The 17,360-nt window shown below is 41.8% G+C and overlaps 1 protein-coding gene across 1 annotated transcript; it reads left to right on the top strand.

Annotated features, from left to right (window-relative positions):
• Positions 1 to 5,274: 5,274 nt before the first annotated feature.
• NPTX2 (neuronal pentraxin 2) lies at positions 5,275 to 16,365 on the top strand. Its single transcript, XM_037386818.1, has 5 exons — positions 5,275 to 5,869; positions 7,350 to 7,566; positions 11,074 to 11,318; positions 12,752 to 12,931; positions 14,747 to 16,365. The coding sequence occupies exons 1-5, from the start codon at positions 5,417 to 5,419 to the stop codon at positions 14,972 to 14,974; spliced, it is 1,323 nt and encodes a 440-aa protein (XP_037242715.1). The 5' UTR covers positions 5,275 to 5,416; the 3' UTR covers positions 14,975 to 16,365.
• Positions 16,366 to 17,360: the final 995 nt, after the last annotated feature.

The following is a 17,360-nucleotide window of genomic DNA, read 5'->3' as shown; positions in this document are numbered from 1 at the left end:
AGTCCATGTGGGAAGTGGTCCCTGTGGAGTTAGTAGAGAGAAAATGCATCTCACTTGCTAGAGAAAGAAGTGCAGTGTTAGGTCTTTTCACACTAGCATCTTATTTTGCAAAACCACCAAATCTAAGTGGACTAAGAGTTTTGAAAAGAAACTTGAGCAATAAATATCCAGATCTGAACATGTAAAAGCATTTGATGCTTTGCAATATATTTTATATATATGGAGACTTTAAAATATATCAACATGTACTTTGCATATCTCTAGCCAAATTCTGTGTTCTGCATTGCACTTGGAACTGGGCAAAATTCTTCCAACTTCAGGAAGACAGGCATTAATAGGAATTGAGTAATAAAGGGGAAGGTCTCAGGGTTTGATCTCCATGCAGCTAACCTATTTCACTTCTCAAATTTATCTCTAAGCCTGGCATTTTGGGCTAAATGTCTGTAGAATACCAGGAAGGTAATAGGTCCTGCAGTGGCTGACCCCATGTTTCGCTGACTGGTGATGGACAGGCAGCTTGTAGGTAGTCCTGGAAAAGTCTCCTATTCCTGTCCTTTAGTCACTGGCAGCGTATGGGAATACCAGAGGCAGAGAGTTCTCTTTCAAGTATCTGATGTTCTTTGAAAGTTCCTGCAGTGAATCTCTCTGACAAAGTTTTTACAGTGAGTACCTCTACGGTAAGTTCTGTTTTCCTTCTGCTAGAAAGAAGATAATCCTAGCTGGTGATTCACAGGAAAGTAATGTATCATTTAGACGATCTAGAGAAATCCTGACTTTATTCAGATCAGTGGCAAAAATCCTCTTGACTTAAAAGGGAATACATTTTCCATTTATGATTTTCGTAGACCAGCCTAGGATATGGAAAGAAAAAGGGAGTATGTCTCTTAATGATTCGTTTCTTCTAATATTCTATTTGTATTTTATCCATAAAAACTATATAAGATGGGATTATTAAGAACATCTAAAGTATGTTGAACAAAATCCTCATGCTGCAGTATCCCTGGATGCCATGACTTTTAACTTCTGTAGGCAAACCCAAGTTTCGTAATTTTTTTTCTCTGTAACTGGCTAATTGTCTCTGTTCCCCCCTAGATTTCCTGATACTAACACTTGCAGACACCAAGTTTCTTGACACATGCTTAAAAAATTTTGAGTTTAGTTTTGCAGCACATCTCTAATCAGTAGCCAGGAGACTTTTATGCTGTCAGAAGTAGCTATTAAAGATTAAGTGAAGAGCCTGTTCATATCTGATAACTTCAGCAAACGTGAAAAAGGATACCAAACAAAATTCATAATTTCAGGCTTCATTGCTGGTGAATAGTTTTATAGTTTTGCTAGACTTGTTATGATACAAGTGAAACTGGTCTTTTTTTGACAAAATGATACATGCTTAAGGAATGACTCAAATTATTATTAGTTTTTATAAACTTCTGGGAGTTGTAAATAGCAGCCCAAGTAGCATTTCTTAGAAGCAAATTGATTAAATAAACTAGTATAACCCAGCTAATATAAACATTACTCTGATACAAATAATAAGCATCAGGTGAGACTATGTCCCATTGTGATGCACAGACATAGAGAAATAGATTTCTGCCTGGTAAGAGTTTATAATATGAGAAAGGCTAGAGAGGAAAGGGAATAAATAATATGTTATTTTTATAAACAGAGAAATGAGGAATGGAAAAATTAAAGATACTTTTTGCAAACATCCCTAGGGCCGGGCTGTAAAATTTATGTACTTACTGACAAAAGTTGGACAGTTGTAACTTTTGAAAATTTCATTAGGCAGCTAAATGCTTAACTTCCATTACAATAAGACCTGATTTTCACGTACAAAAAGGATTTAAACCTGGATCTGTAGGTCTAGGCTAAGTTGAGCCTTTCTGATAATGAGGCCAATATTTCACTGAACATCTGGACAATAATGAGTGGAACATCAAAAAAAGAAAAAGAAGCCTACCTTTCCTCTAAAGTCACTTGTATATGGCCTTTCACGTGCTTAAGCTACACTTTAAAAATGAGACAGTCTCCTAATTTATTTAAATTTTTCTGCAAGATTGTGTTACTGATAATGGCGAGACACAAGCATGTTAGCAAAGTGTTATGTCAGATCTGAATTCCAGACCTTCATACTAAACGCAAACCCCTTATATTATTGAGAATCCGAATGCATTTTACATACATATTGAAGTTTCAGTATCAGATCTCACAGTTGTGCATCAAAGATAAAGACAGATAGCAGCTAGCATGCAAATGCTATTTCCAAAGAGAATAAAGCCCTTTTGAAGGCAGTAGAAACTGTCAAAGTTAAATTAAAAATTAAAAAAACATTCTGTGGGCTGCAGAGATGCTAAGCTGCCTGACAGCCACAGAGCCAGAAGTTTTAAAAACCTCTCAAATACAATAGTAAGTCATCTGTACTCGCTGTGCTTCTCCCTCTACCCCATCAACTTTATGCTACAGTGAAACATAATCACTGTGTCTATGAACTGTTCCTCTTGGTCATAAGGAAAAAAACACTTCCTTTTTTAAACATCTCAAATTATCAAGCATTCAGCTTGGTTATGCCTTAACATGTAATATACTGGTGTGAAGATGATTGACCTTCTAATTTTTTTAATGGTATGTGATTTATTATTTATGATAATGTCCTGCTACATGTTAGTCACTCAAAATGAAGGCCTTCCAACATGAAAAAATACTGGCTACAGTCAGTGTTTCAATGAACTAATTATATGCATTAAATTTAGGTCTCAGAATCTGGAAGTGGGGTAAAGTGGGGTAATTTGTGTTATTTGGGCATTTTTTTTTTTGAAAGCGCTGAAGTACCGTAGAAAAATATTAAGGGTGTTAAGAAGGACAATGAATAATCCCTGGCTTTCTCCACATCTGTCCACCCTTCCTCCACATTTATGCCCCCACTGTGCGGTAACTGACATTTCTGAGTGTCTTTGTTGGGATTCTTGCCTGTTTTACTGACCTCCCCTGTCAAAAAGAAACAGTATAGTAATAAAGAACAATAATTCCGTTGTCATGAGCAATTTACCACCATATACCTTACAGAACTTTGGAAGTCAGATGTTTATTGCTTGCTGCTGCTTGTATTACTTCTCAGCTTGCCTGAATAAGAGATTATGACAAAAATCTATCTATAATTAAGAAAAACCTTCAAGCTATACATTGCCTGAATTTAAAAAGAAGCAACGCCTTTGTCGCTGTTGTGCATCGAGTCAAAAATCCATTTGAGAACAACTCTGAATTGTGTAGTGGGTTTTAAAATCAGGATCAGAATTTTATTTTTAGTAATGTGAGGTCATTTTCATAGGGTGCCATCACAGTTCACATTAGAGAGGATGGAATCAAGCTGTATAAAAGCAGTAGACTACTGTTGTCCTACAGTAGTGTCAGAGGACAGGCAAACTATTATTGTAGAGTTACGAAGTTTTTTTCATACTTTTTCATGAGACATTCAGGAGAAATGAGCTGTAATGTGGTGCAGATGTGACTGCATGATCTTACATGTAGGGCAGAAATTTTGGTATGTTATTGCATATGGGCTTTAATATTTCTTGGACTTATGTGAACTGGAAAGACACTGTGTTGACAGATGAGGTGCTCCTAGTGTACTTGCATGGTCCTCCTCATTGCAGCACCCTGAACTTTAATCAGCAAAATAATTAAGCAGTGATATCCTGTTGATCTCGATGGGAGTTAAGTCTCTGACCAGGAATCACTCCGAGCCTCTGTACCTGAGTGGGTATTTCTTTGCCATTCAACCGGGATGCAGTATAGTCTCTTGAGACCTGGTTTCCAGGCAAAAGAAGTTCAGACAGAAATCAAAGCTTCTAGTCCCTTGTTGAACTCTGTCCATCCTGCGTTCTCTCCCCTGGAATAAGCAACATGAGCTTCATCTCTCACTTGTGTGGTTTAACAGTGTCTGCAGTGAGCGTTGGCTGACGTGGCTTTCAAATGGGACGTTGCTGGAGGAGAAACTGGACTTCAGGAAACCATTTCACTATTGCTGTGATACACACTCCTTCAAACTTGCAAACTCATGCGGTAACAAAGCAATTCACATGTTGACTGAAAAAAACAGCTAAAAATCTTTTCAATTAAGTATTCTTTATTCCTTTTTTTAATTCATTATTACTAAAAACAGTTACTACGAAATACGTAAGAGCTACTCACCCTACGGTAAAATGTCTTTAATTTCCATATATATAAAATTCTACAATTCTGAAATTTTACTCGAAGGTTTTGGAGTCCCAAGAGCAGCCTCTGCTGATGCGTAAGGAAACTGTTTCCCTGGTTTTCCAGTAGAGGTAACAGTTTCCTTTGTGTATCTCTTAGAAGTTTGCAAGAACTGTTTGGCTGATGTTTGTATGGCACTTGGGAAAAATATACGAGCCCTCACAGATGATAAATGTGAAGTCATTGTGAACAGCATTAAAAATACTGGATACCACAAACAATATAGCTAAACCCACAGTGGTCTTACGGTCCCACAGCAGGCTTAGGGTACTCTGCCAAAATTTCTTAAAGCATCCCTGTCCCTTTCCATCATAAATCCCAGTACTGAGCTAGACCTTGACCGTACCTGGTGTGTGTGTGACAGCAGTGTCCCGGCCTCGTTAGCAGGAGCGCAGTTGGAGGGCGGGGAGAGATGGTCCCCTTTGGCCGGCACGGGCTGGGTCATATCGCGATACGGTGTCCCGTGCTGCACGCCCCCCACCCCCCCAGCACAGGGAGAGCTCGACAGGCCGGAGCGATCTCGGGAGGGGAGCCCGTCCAGCCGGAGCCGTGCAGCGCGCCGCGTGCGGGAGGGCAAGGGACAACGGGAGCGCGTTGAAGCGGGAGCGGTTCACGCGGGGCACAGGAAGAAGCTTGCTCGCCGTGGGGCCACCGGACCAGAGGCCGAGGTTGCCCAGGGAGGCCGCGCAGCTGCCACCCCTGGCGACGTCCAGGACCCGACTGGACGAAGCCCCGGCCCCCCCGGGCAGGCAGGACCGCGGGGCGCCCGGCGGCACACGGCGGACGGGGCAGCACCGCCCCGGGGTCGCGCTGCCGCCGCCGTGCGCCCCCCCCCCCCCCGGCCAGTCCGCCCCGCCGGTCCCCCCGGTGCCCCCCCCGCCCCGGTGCCGCGTGGCGTCAGCGCCGGCCGCAGCCAACCAGCGCGCGCGGCGCGAGCAGGGCGCCCCCCCACCCCCGCCGCGCGCGCCCTGCCGATAAAAGCCGCGGGCCGGCGGCGAGCGCGGGAGCGGGACGGGACGGGACGGGACGGGGCGGCGGGGCTGGCTGTGTCGGCGCGGCGGGGCTGGCCTCCTGTCAGCGCGGCGGGGCTGGTCTCCTGTCGGCGCGGCGGCCCCCGCCCCGGCGTCCCCTCCGAGCCGTCGTGCCGCTCCGCTCACCGGCCGGGATGTTGCCGGTGGTCGCCGGGCTCCTGCTGGCCGTAGCCGCGGGCGGCCGGGGGTCGGCGGCGGGGGACCAGGAGAGCCCGCCGGGGAGCCGCTTCGTGTGCACCTCGCTGCCGCTGGACACCGCCGGCGCGGGCTGCCCCATGCCCCCCGTGCCCATGCAGGGCGGCGCGCTGCCCCCCGAGGAGGAGCTGAAGGCCACGGTGCTGCAGCTGCGGGAGACCGTCCTGCAGCAGAAGGAGACCATCGGGAGCCAGCGGGAGGCCATCCGGGAGCTCACCGGCAAGCTGAGTCGCTGCGAGGGCGCCGACGGCAAGTCCGCCGCGGGGACCTGGAAGCCCGAGCTGGGCAAGGGCAAGGACACTATGGGCGACCTGCCGCGGGACCCGGCGCAGGTCATCGACCAGCTGAGCCGCACTATGCAGACCCTGAAGGACCGGCTGGAGAGCCTGGAGGTAGGGCCAGCCCCCCGCCCGCCCGCCCGGCACTTGGGACGGCTTCAGGTGTGACAGGGTGACAGTGGCCTCGGCGCCCTGGGTGGGCACAGCCAGCGCGTGTGTCTGCGCCAAGCTTAAACCAGCCTGGCCGAGCCCGGGGAGCGAGCTGCTTGCCTGTCTTGTCTTGTCTCGGTTGTTTACCTGCTCGCTTTAACGGTAAAACCCCCGGAGGGCTTGGCTGTGATGTGTTCTCCCGCTGCGTGGGGGGAGATTATGGTTTTCCTGTCACCAGCTTAGTTTCTGTATTAATATGACTAAATCTCTCCGGGAGTGTGACTCCATGGGGTTTGAGGTATAAAGCTGACGTCTTGGGCAGTAAGACCTTGGCATATGGTGCTGAACATGCCAGTGGTAATGAGGAGATTGTGTTGGACAGATTGTGAAGATAAGATGATGTATTTAGAGCTGACATAGAGTAAAAAGAACCTGATTCTGTATGCCTGTGAATAGGAAGGGGGCTTGGTCCAAACCTACTGGTAAGTAATTTCCATCAGCCTTTGGACCGTGCCGTGGTTGAGTGGCACTCACAGAAATATTTTATAGAGTATTCACACAGGAGTAATGCTGGATGTTCTTTTGCTTTCCACACCCTGTGAGCGACATGTGTCTCCTCCTGCTGTCCTCCAAACAGTCGCTGGTGGTGTGAGGGTGGCGAGTAACTTCCTAAAGGTTATTCTATGAGGTTTAAACACTCTTTTTAAACTGCCTTTCAAGTACAGTTTTGAATAATCTGGTACTGTAACATCATTTTTTACTGTTACTGTCTTGTTGAGGCATTTTTTTTTAGGGTTGTAGAAGACAAACTCCACTAGAATAGTAGGTGGAACCATTGGTTTCTTAGTATCCCTAAAGATAACAGTTTTATTTGTGAAAGAGTGTGGGTTTTTTTCAGCGGGATTTATTTTTTTTTTTTTTGTTTACATAAAAATACTTTCACTGGCTAACACCATTGCTCTAAAGAGCATCTGACTTCTTTACTCTGCAAATCAAAACTGAGGAAACTTTCATTTGGTAAATTTGCTTTCAAAGTAGCTTGATTTTTGTTTTAAAATGAAATAATAGTTTTTACTTATATTGGCAATGTCACTTGCAATACTTAAAGCAAAATCTGACTACTATTTTCACATGTACCTATACTAATGGAAGTGCATCACACCTGGCTCCCTACATTGATTATTTTGAACTTAAATGTATGAAGGCTCCTTCGTATGGAACATGGAAGCCTCTAACAAAAGTGCTCTTTTGTTTCAGGAGCTGGTTAGCTACAGTGCTAGTAAGAGCACTGAACGTGGCAAGTGTAAAAAGCAATGCCTCTTTTGTACTTGCTGGAGAATGTGGTGATCTTGCTTTCTTCCCTTTGAATCAGGAGCATATCTGCATTTTGCAGTTTCTGTTTTAGAAATGACAATTTTTTTTTTCCTTCTCATTTCCCCTGAAGCACCAACTCCGAGCCAACGTGTCATATGCCACACTGCCTAATGACCTTCGAGAGATGCTTCAACGGAGGCTTGGAGACCTGGAGCGCCAACTCCTGAGCAAAGTGGCTGAGCTTGAGGATGAAAAGTCTTTGCTTCATAATGAAACGTCAGCCCATCGGCAGAAGACAGAGACAGCCTTGAATGCATTGCTAGAAAGAGTGTCTGAATTAGAAAAAGGTAACCTGCACAGAATCTAAACATTTCCCCATCAACTTAATTTTGTTTACTCCCTCCTTCTAGTGCAGTAGCCTAAACGTGGGCCTTGAGGGAAAGACAGTTAAGGTGCTGGACTATATAGTAGGTGGCAGCACAAATACTTGGATTCTCTTTTTGCATTTGTCACAAGCTTCCTGCTTGACAGGCCTCTGCATGGCTTTGGCTTCCTGTCTCTTAATTTGGCATGTGTGGGTGGTTAGGATGAAACTTAGTGTTTGTGGGGATGGAAAGATTCTATAAGGAGGCAAGTAGAAATAAGAAGTATTACACTGGTGTCAGGTAAATACCTGCATAATGTCAAGTATGCATCTAAGTAGAGCCACTTTTTTTTTTTTTATGTGGACTGAAAATCATATAGGCTAAATTTAATTAGCACAACTGCCTTTGATGTAACGAATGGCCTTTTGTACCAGAACAGTTTCCTGCTGCTTTGGAAGTATTGCTGGTGGTCTTTCCTTTCATTGCTGCTTATGACTTTGAGTAACTGCAGATACTTGAATTGTGTTCTATCCCAAGCATATAGCCTTCAGAGTTTACAGCAGATTACACATGGTGCCACTGGGGGACACTCTCTTAATCCTAGTCATTTATTCAGATGCTTAGATTAATTATTACTGAGATCTCTATGCTTGAGTAGAATCTGTTTATCTGAATTACAAATGCCCATGGAAGTGAGCTAAAGAACAGAGCTATCTTTCTGTATTGATTACATACACCTACAGAGTGGACTGTGGAGCACTAGATGCCAGTAAATACCACTGCCTAGTCTTTAAATGATTTTCCAAGGTGAATTGGCTCTCTGCTTAAAAGCAGCTTAATGGACATGCTTTCAAAATGGTGCAAACATACATATCTCATGAATTTTAAAATGTGACCTAATGGAATCATTTGTGTAATATTGTATCTATTTTTTTTCATTTCAAAAGTGTGAAGGAGGGCAAAAGGGAAGGAGGAAGAGATCTTCTACTGGCTGTGTCATTTAGTGTTCCCTGAGAGCCAAGATAAAGCCTAAACTGCAACTAAAGTTCTGGAGAATTAGTGGCCTGTTAATGTCTTATGTAGCAAGTATTGCTAGTCCTTGTCTCTGAAAGATGTGACTCATATCAGCAAGTCAGAATGAGAAAGGGAGTGGTGGGAGAAGGAGAATGTGTAGTTTAGTTAGGTTAAAAATAGCCTGTTCCCACCTTTATTTTTTGTGTGGGGAGAGAGCTGTCTTAACTCACCAGGGAAGTAAAGAATTCGGGCCAGGAACCAAGACACAGGCTTTCTTTTAGTTGTGTAATTTGTTCTCTATTACAGTGCAGTTTAGCTGTTCTGTGCCTTTGGTTCCTCTGTCAAATCAAAGTGATGGTAATAATGATCTAAAAACTTTTTAATGATTTTTTTGGATTAAATACAGACAATATTTGAAGCGATCTGACCTCTTTTGAAAATAGTATTTCTATTGTGCTTTTATTTTAAATGCCATATTGTTCAGCATCAATTCCTGACAACTAACTAGAGTGTCACAAGCTCCCCATCCTCGGACTAAGTAAATTGAGGAAAAAACTAACGTTGTAAGGTGACACCATGAACTTTGGGTTTATTTTTATCTGTAGTTGTGACAGCTATCTTTACCAGTGGGACTGAAGATTTTGAAGTTTGTACAACTGTTGTGATTCGAAAAGGCTTCTGGTAATTCCTTCACCAGTTGTCTCCATCAACAGCATTAAATGCATTAAAAAGCAGTAGTGGGTGGAGGAATAATCTTGCAATGAATAGTGCCTGGACTTAAATTGATTCCTAGCTTTACTGGAGACATGAACAGGTCACTTGCTACGTCAAAATCCATTTTCTTCATCTGTGAAAGGGAGTAACAATATTTCTTGCCCATCTTGTCCAAAAATAATTCGGATCCTTTAGGAAAAGGATTGTCTTATCCTGCGCATGTGCCCATTGCCCAGAACAGGAGGATCTTGTTATCATTTGGAGTTCTGGATGTTTCCAAGTCATGAGAACAAACCAAAAAATATAAAAAGATTAATATTGTTTGTTCTTTTTGAACCCATTATTGCTTCCTTAAGTTCTTTCACAGAGTGACTAATGCCCTTAATGGAGTATGCTTCTTTTTTTCATACATGAGATTGGTTGTACCAGCCTTGTGGAGCTTGCTCAATGTTAGCCCTAAGACACTGAGAGGTTTTTTTCTGAGAATTTAGAATATTTCAGGTTTTGGTCTGTAAGTTCCTCAAGACAGATGCAAGCATCAGACAAGCTTTTTCTTCTTCCACCCCCTTGTTCTGTGAAAAATACAGTCAAAACACTTCAGTTGCTTCTGGGATTGGGAACTGAGAGAATGCAAATGGTTTAAAAATTACATATGAGAATTGTGGCAACCTTTTGTGACAACAGCTCTTCATTTGGATTGGAATGTGAAGCTTGGCAAGGGGATTGAATTTGTTTCAGGAATGTGAGTAAAGGAAATGAGTGGGACTCAGAAGAACAGGTTGCTGAAAGGTTGAGGGTGACACTCTACTACAGAACTGTGGGGTTTTATTTTGTGGCACAATGTGGGATTTCTCTTTTCTTAATATTTAATTCTAGAAAATTACTTGTAGGCAACTACATTAGAACTATACACAAACTATAATAGAGAGTATTGCAGCTTTAGAAAGTTTTGGTCATAAGCGTTCTCAATTTCATAAACATTTCTGGAATAACTTGCTGGGTTTTATCACATCTTTTAGAAAAAGCTAAACAATAGTTTCTTTTATATTAAAACAAATATCTAATGTTTTTGTAGTTCATAACTTTATATTGCATTTTTCTTAGGTCACTTTGTACTTCAGTTGTATGTTTTTGTTCAGATCTCCTCCTAATTTGTCTGTGGGGCAGAAATCAGTTCTTCTGAATTTAACTCTGCTTTCTGGAATATGTCATCTTTTTCTTATATCAGAGTGGCCATCCAAAATGAGACCATCAACCTGTTTCTCAGCCTGCTATCTGTAAAATGGGGACACTGCTGCTAGCTCCCTGTGTAGCAGTAGTAGGAAAAGAAATACTGTTTCTGAAGCACTGTGATACTTTCATAATGAGCATACCAGAGAATCCATGTTTAGTAACAGTAAATATATTTTAAAATGGTTTGGATTGTTTGAAATAGGCAGGCCTCCAGCCATGAACTAAGCAATGAAGGAAGAAAATATTTAACACCCTCTCATTAGTTGTCTGCCATGTATGTATTCTTCTGCTCTAAATGAGCAGGAAAAGTAAATGAAGTAATTAGCATGATGTGTATAAAATCTAGTTATATTTTTCTGCTGCAAAATCAACATTCAGTAATACTACTTCAGTATATTTTTGTGTGACTCTCTAAAGTGATGAAAATTCCCAAGATTCTTGATACCAATTGTATGGTTTCTTAACCTGACTTACAAATACATTGTTTTGTTTAATGTTAAAGGTTTTTCTTCCTCAATGTAATTCTAGGTAACAGTGCATTTAAATCACCTGATGAATTCAAAGTCTCCCTTCCTCTTCGCACAAACTACTTATACGGGAAGATCAAGAAGACTCTGCCAGAGCTGTATGCTTTTACTGTATGCTTGTGGTTGAGATCAAGTGCTTCTCCTGGAATTGGTACTCCATTCTCATATGCTGTTCCTGGGCAGGCTAATGAAATTGTCCTCATAGAATGGGGGAATAATCCAATTGAACTGTTAATTAATGATAAGGTGAGAATCAACTAACTCTTCTTTATTGTCTGCATAATCAGAATATGGCCCAAACCCATGATACCTTTCTAGCAACAATTTTTATTCTCCCTGAGAGAAGCCAGCTCTGGACCTGTGAGATGGTAGTGTCTACTTGTTGGTTGTTGTAGGTTCATAAAAGTACTCGAAACAAAGTCAAATGGTACATACATTTTGTGTGTTGAGACAAAGCAGCATGACATCAAGATGTGCACACACTTATGTACGTCCTTTGAGTTTACAAGCAGGTCTTGGCTTCTATTTTTTTTTTTTTGGTTTGTTTGTTTTGTGAAACAGAAGCAGTATTTGAAGGCACAGTATCGCAAAACCAGTGAGATCTGAGCCAGCTGCAGTATTTCTCTTTCCAATCCTAGAAGATCAGATACGTTAAAATGAATTTTGCAGAAGGCAGAGAGCAAAAGGCATGTAATTGTGGCTGGTTTTGTTATGCTTAATAACTAAACATCAGCTTAAATAGATTTTTTCCAGACTTTAGATACAAAAAGCAACAGTTGTCTTACACTACTTCATACCACTGATGGCTTCTGACAAGCTTCAGAATGAGGCTTGAGGGAAAACAGGACTTGCTGAAAGTTGGCATTAAAACAGGTTATAAATAGTTCCTTTCACCCCACCTTCAGTTAGGTCTCCTAGTAACTTGCTAGGGATCAGGTGTTTACAGATCTACAACACAACTCGGGTGGTTTAGTCATGTGGCTAGTTAAGGACTTCTAACAGTCCTGTCATCCTCCCAAATCAATAAAAATGAAAAGCTGATTATTTTTAATGGTTTGAGGAAGAGAAGGAAGCTTGAGTCTGTTTATCTGTAGTGATAACTTTTTCTCATCAATCTTATGTCAGTACTATTAATGTTCTGTAAGGCTATTCTTTCTACCACATCACAGGCGTTCAATAGCCTGCTGCTTTTGTGTCTTTATGTTGACTTAGTAAGTTTTCAGGTTAGATTCCTAAAGGAGCATAAATCCTCCTTGTTCGGAGCCCTATGTTAACAGTTCCCACAAGTTTTACTGGAAGCAGGCAGATCCATTTGTCAGAGTTGTTAATGCAAATGGTGCAGGCAAACGCCAGATTTTAAGAAAAACTTAACATGAACACTAGATGGAAAGTTAGAACCAAGTACTGAGATTAAAATGCAGGATGAGTGCATTGATAGCAGCTTAGACTGTAGTACTTGTGTCACTTTATTCTAGATGAAATGAAGGCTCATATCTAGAATAAAAAGTGTGGCTGTATTTCTCAGTACAGGAGAGTTGGAACAACGTAGAAAGATGTGGACTGACTTCTGTCTTTGAAATTTTACTTCGGAGGGCAGAGTAAATATTGTCCATTTTCAAATGTTGTGCTTGAACTGATGGGCTTGGTTTACAACATGCATTATTCTTTGGTTTTTGTAGGTTGCCCAGCTCCCGCTTTTCATTAGTGATGGAAAATGGCATCATATCTGTATAACATGGACAACCAGAGATGGAATGTGGGAGGCTTTTCAGGATGGAGAGAAGCTTGGCATGGGGGAGAATCTGGCTCCTTGGCACCCAATTAAACCTGGAGGTGTCTTGATCCTGGGTCAGGAACAGGTGAGTGAATGACGGTGTTCCAGGGTTTGAACTCCCCAAGCAAACAGCAGCTGTGGGAAAACTTTGTTAAACACTTGGTCTTGTTGTATACCCAGTATCAGAAAGATGAAAACAAGGCAATAAATACTTAATGCAATCACACATTGGTAGGTTTTATTTAATTTATTAAATATTCAGAATATTCATGTTGTAGCTGTTCCTATTCCCACTCTTAATGCTACAGCGTGCAACTTTGTTAGTGACCTGAATAATGCCTTCAATTAAATCCTTTGAGCTAGATCACTGGTAACCAGCAACGTGGCCACTGAAGTTACAGAAAAGGACAGATCTAGTGAGTACTTTTGTATGAGCAGTGCTGAAAGTGGACCAAGTATAATTGCTTTGATTTGTTTTAATTTCTTTTTAATTGAAGCCAAATTGACTGTTCCCTGTAACAGTTTACTGGTTTTCACCCTCCCTTTCCTCTTTATCCCAAGAATAGCCAGAATGTTAGTGATCAAGCCCTGGGACAGACCAAGGAAAGTGTGTGTATGGGGGTAGGGGACCAGCAACTATGGGCACTGGAGTGCTTGTGGGTATATCAGGATCTTTTATAATTTGGGCTGCTATGGAGAACTCCCTCTAGACTGAATTAGGATAGTGGAGCCTGTCACTCATTCAGAATTTGATGTCTACTTTAAAGATGAGTCTGAAGTCAAAGGGACAAACTCTAAATCAGACATTTGGTTTCCTATTAAAGATGGAGGTAAATAAATCTCCTAATGGAAATGCTAATAAAGTTTGAATATTAGTGCTGCCAACAGAAAGCAGTCGTAAGGTTAAGTCCTTTTTGAATATTGAAAAAACCAAAGGATTTTGAATCTCGCTTTTCTTAGTTAAGATCTCATTAAGTTATTGCCTATGAATTGTGTGGCTCTTCACATTTTTTCTGTACCTGTTCTTTGTATGGTTATACATATACTAAAAAAAAAATTGTAATGCGTAGCAGGAAACAGCCTTTCTCCAGGATTCCCAGGTTCACAATGAAAAACTAGTTTTGTCCTAATACTGATTTTAGTAGTTATTTATCCATGACGTAAGTGACAGAATGGGAATTTCAGAATCCTAATACACTCTGCATAGCAGATACTCCAGTTTACTATTAGGTGGCTGGCAGGTTTTCTCTCGCACCATTTGCCTGTACTATGCTTGGTTCTATCTTTTGCTACCAGTTTCATGTTAGTGTGATCGCACAAAATTTGTGATTTCTGTCCTTGAGCAGTGGATGGAGCAAGCAAACACTTTTAGGCTTATGCAGTAGCAGTTTGAATTACTCATTTGGTATAACCAGAAGCAGCCTATGTATTAAGATCTAAATGTTGCATCTTATAGCTCCTAGACAATTGGTCAAGGGCTGCAGTTACAGTTTAATCTATAGCCATAAAGTTTTTGGAGTAATCCTACATATCTATGCAGTTCTTGCTGAAGCTGTCCTGTACCAAGCTTGCAAAATGGCTCCTAAATTAGCCTCTGTCTAAAGCTGCCTTCTTGTTCTGCTGCTTGGGGGCAGGGTTATTTATGTGTAGCCTTTGTGTGACGGTATATGGTCACTACTGCTTGCTTTGAATTGTTTTGACGCATTTCAACTTAGAGCTTTTAACTCTTCCATAGAACATCTCGTTCAAAGTAGCCCTTCTAGAAACTTGAAGTTGTCTGTGTCTGTGATCCAGCTCTGCATCTTCTTCTAGCAGTGTGCCTGGGGGGGAGAGGGTGTTCAAATCTGAGGAGGAAAATGCTGAAATAACCTTATCTAATCCTAACTCTTGCTGCCTGAAGGACACAGTAGGAGGAAGATTTGATGCAACTCAAGCCTTCGTCGGGGAGATGAGCCAGTTCAATATATGGGACAGAGTCTTAAAAGCTGAAGACATCATGAATATTGCTAACTGCTCTACCAACATGCCTGGCAACATCATACCCTGGGTTGATAACAATGTTGATGTGTTTGGAGGTGCTACTAAATGGCCTGTGGAGACATGTGAAGAGCGTCTGCTAGACTTATAGCTGCAATTGTTTCCCATTCAAGTGCCCCATTTAGTAGGACAATCTTCTGTGCAATCTAAAGCACTTATTTTTCTCTCTGCCCTTCCCCAATCTTAACTCCTCAAAAGAATAAAAAATTGACTGAACCGCCTCAGTGCAAAGACAGCTGCTAGTTTTGGGGCACTGAGCCTGACAATGAAAGAAGCACTTCTTGGCTAGAGCAGCCCTTGCTTTCTTATGGCCTGATCCAAAACCATGCTTTAGCCTGCAGCAGCCTTCGGTTAGGCCTGCGTTTAGTACATCAGTTCTTCTGGCAGGGAGGGGAAACAGCTGCCCACGTGTTAATGATAGTGCGCCTTCTGGTAATGTGCAGTGCTGACGAAGCGCTAAATGTGAATCCTTCCTTCCAGGCTATGGTCTCCCCTTTGAATTAAAGCCATTCTTTTTTAGCCCTTTTTAAAGAAATCACTTAATCCTTACACTACAGTGGTTATGGTGCAACTATGATGGGTAGAGCAGAACAGCCACTGTCTGAGTGCAAGGGTCTTGCTTTTTAATTTGCAGATTAGAAATCCTTATTTTATGGTAAGGAGGCAACGTATTTGAGACATGCTATTCTAGTTCTATTTGAAGAAAGGGCTGTGTAATTAGCTCAGCTCCATTGAAACAGAGATGCTTCAGGTAAGGTTCTGTCCCAAAGCCTGTCTTTCTCTAGCCAGGATCCCAGAGTAGATGGACAGATGAAAGATTATATTTGTAATTTCTGTAGGCTGAATGTACTGAATTCAGTGACCTGGCTTGTAAACTTTTCTCTATTGTTTCTCTTGCTTTGGTCAATGTCTTTTATTTTTTTTAAATATACAGGCTGTGATTAAGTGAATTTACGTTCTGTTTTGCTTTGAAAGGCCTTTTTATGAGCAAGTGCCAAAGTTCAGTTTCTGCTTGCTGAGAATTGTTATATATTTTTCCAGCATAAGTCTTCTGCACTGTTTTCTATGTTATTATAATGGTCCTATGTAATATGAAAATGTGTGCTGTTTTTTCAATTCTTGTTGACTGTCTCTTTGGTAAGCACTGGGCTGACTACTATATTTTTTTATCATTTTCTCTCAATATTTTGCAAATAATGTTGCTGTTTCCTTGGCATTGATGTGACTACTTGGTTTGTGGCTCGCAGATAGCAAATGCACTGTACTGGGGAAGAGTTAATACTTTTGTTATTTAAAGGGGGGAAGGGGGAATTTATAAAGCTAAATATCATATTTTATTTTTCATATGTTTGAATTGTAAGAATAATATGGTGACAGTCCCGTTTGTAGGATAAAGTTACATATTTCCATTAATATGTAGTATGCTGTTCTTAAAAGAAAATTCTTATAATGAACTTTTAATTAAAATGCACTGTAAAATGAGTCTTTTAATTCCTTTATAGTCACGCAAGACACTGAATGTTCTCTTTCATAGCTGCTATGAGTTCAGCTACCGTCTCTGTAGACTGGTGGAAGTACAGTTCTGTAAGAAGTTATCCTTATTCCCTAAATGTCTTAAATCACCATCTTCAATGGAAAGGGGCTTGCGGGTGTGTGTAACCTTAACTAGGGAGAGGGCTTCTACGTTTGGATGGGATGGAGTGTCTGAAGCTTAGGCAGACACCTGCCTTCTGCCACTGCAGTTTTGCTGGCACCAGTCTATAGCATGACCTGGGACGTGGCAGTTTCATTGGGGTGGGATGGGACATAGAACATATGTTCATGTTTATTTTTACAGTCACGAGAAACTGAAAGTATGACCCCTTCTGAGTGAAAGTACCTGTTGTAGGCAACTGGCAAACCAGTGTGAAAAGAGCTGCTCAACAGTGACGTGACTGGCTGAAGTACAATAGCAGAGGCACTACGCTGGTGCAAGTTGTGCAGCGCCCCGGGGGGTGTGACAGTAAACCAAATGCTCTGCTCAGTAAACTAACAAGTTGATAGTGCTCTGTGGAAGAGAACAACCAGCTGCGGCAGAAATACACCCAGCTCTGACATCCTTCTGTGGCCGTGGAGGGTTTGAGATGTCTATGAAACATCATGTAACTGTTTCAAATGTTGTCATTCTGATTGGCCTTAAAACAGACACCTTCCCCTGCCCTGAGGAAAAAAAAAAACAACCCAAACCACCAGAAAACCCATCAATATCCAAAAAATCTGTGTCCTAAGATCAGGGAGAGTGCAAAATTCACATCTCACATGGGCCTAGAGACCAGCAGAGGCATCAGCCCTCTGGTCAATCCACCTTTATCACCTTTTTAAAAATAAACCAAAGGAACTGAATTCCTGAGTTACCTGTGCTAGGTCTGCCCTTGCAGGAAACACGTTTTGCATATTTCACTCTGTTCTGAAAAGGTGAAATTGTTTTGGATACCTTC

The sequence above is a fragment of the Falco rusticolus genome, chromosome 4, assembly GCF_015220075.1.
Source record: "Falco rusticolus isolate bFalRus1 chromosome 4, bFalRus1.pri, whole genome shotgun sequence".
Classification (NCBI taxonomy): Eukaryota; Metazoa; Chordata; class Aves; order Falconiformes; family Falconidae; genus Falco; species Falco rusticolus.
Note: the sequence above shows the minus strand (reverse complement) of the source record. Positions and strands in the feature narration are given on the sequence as shown.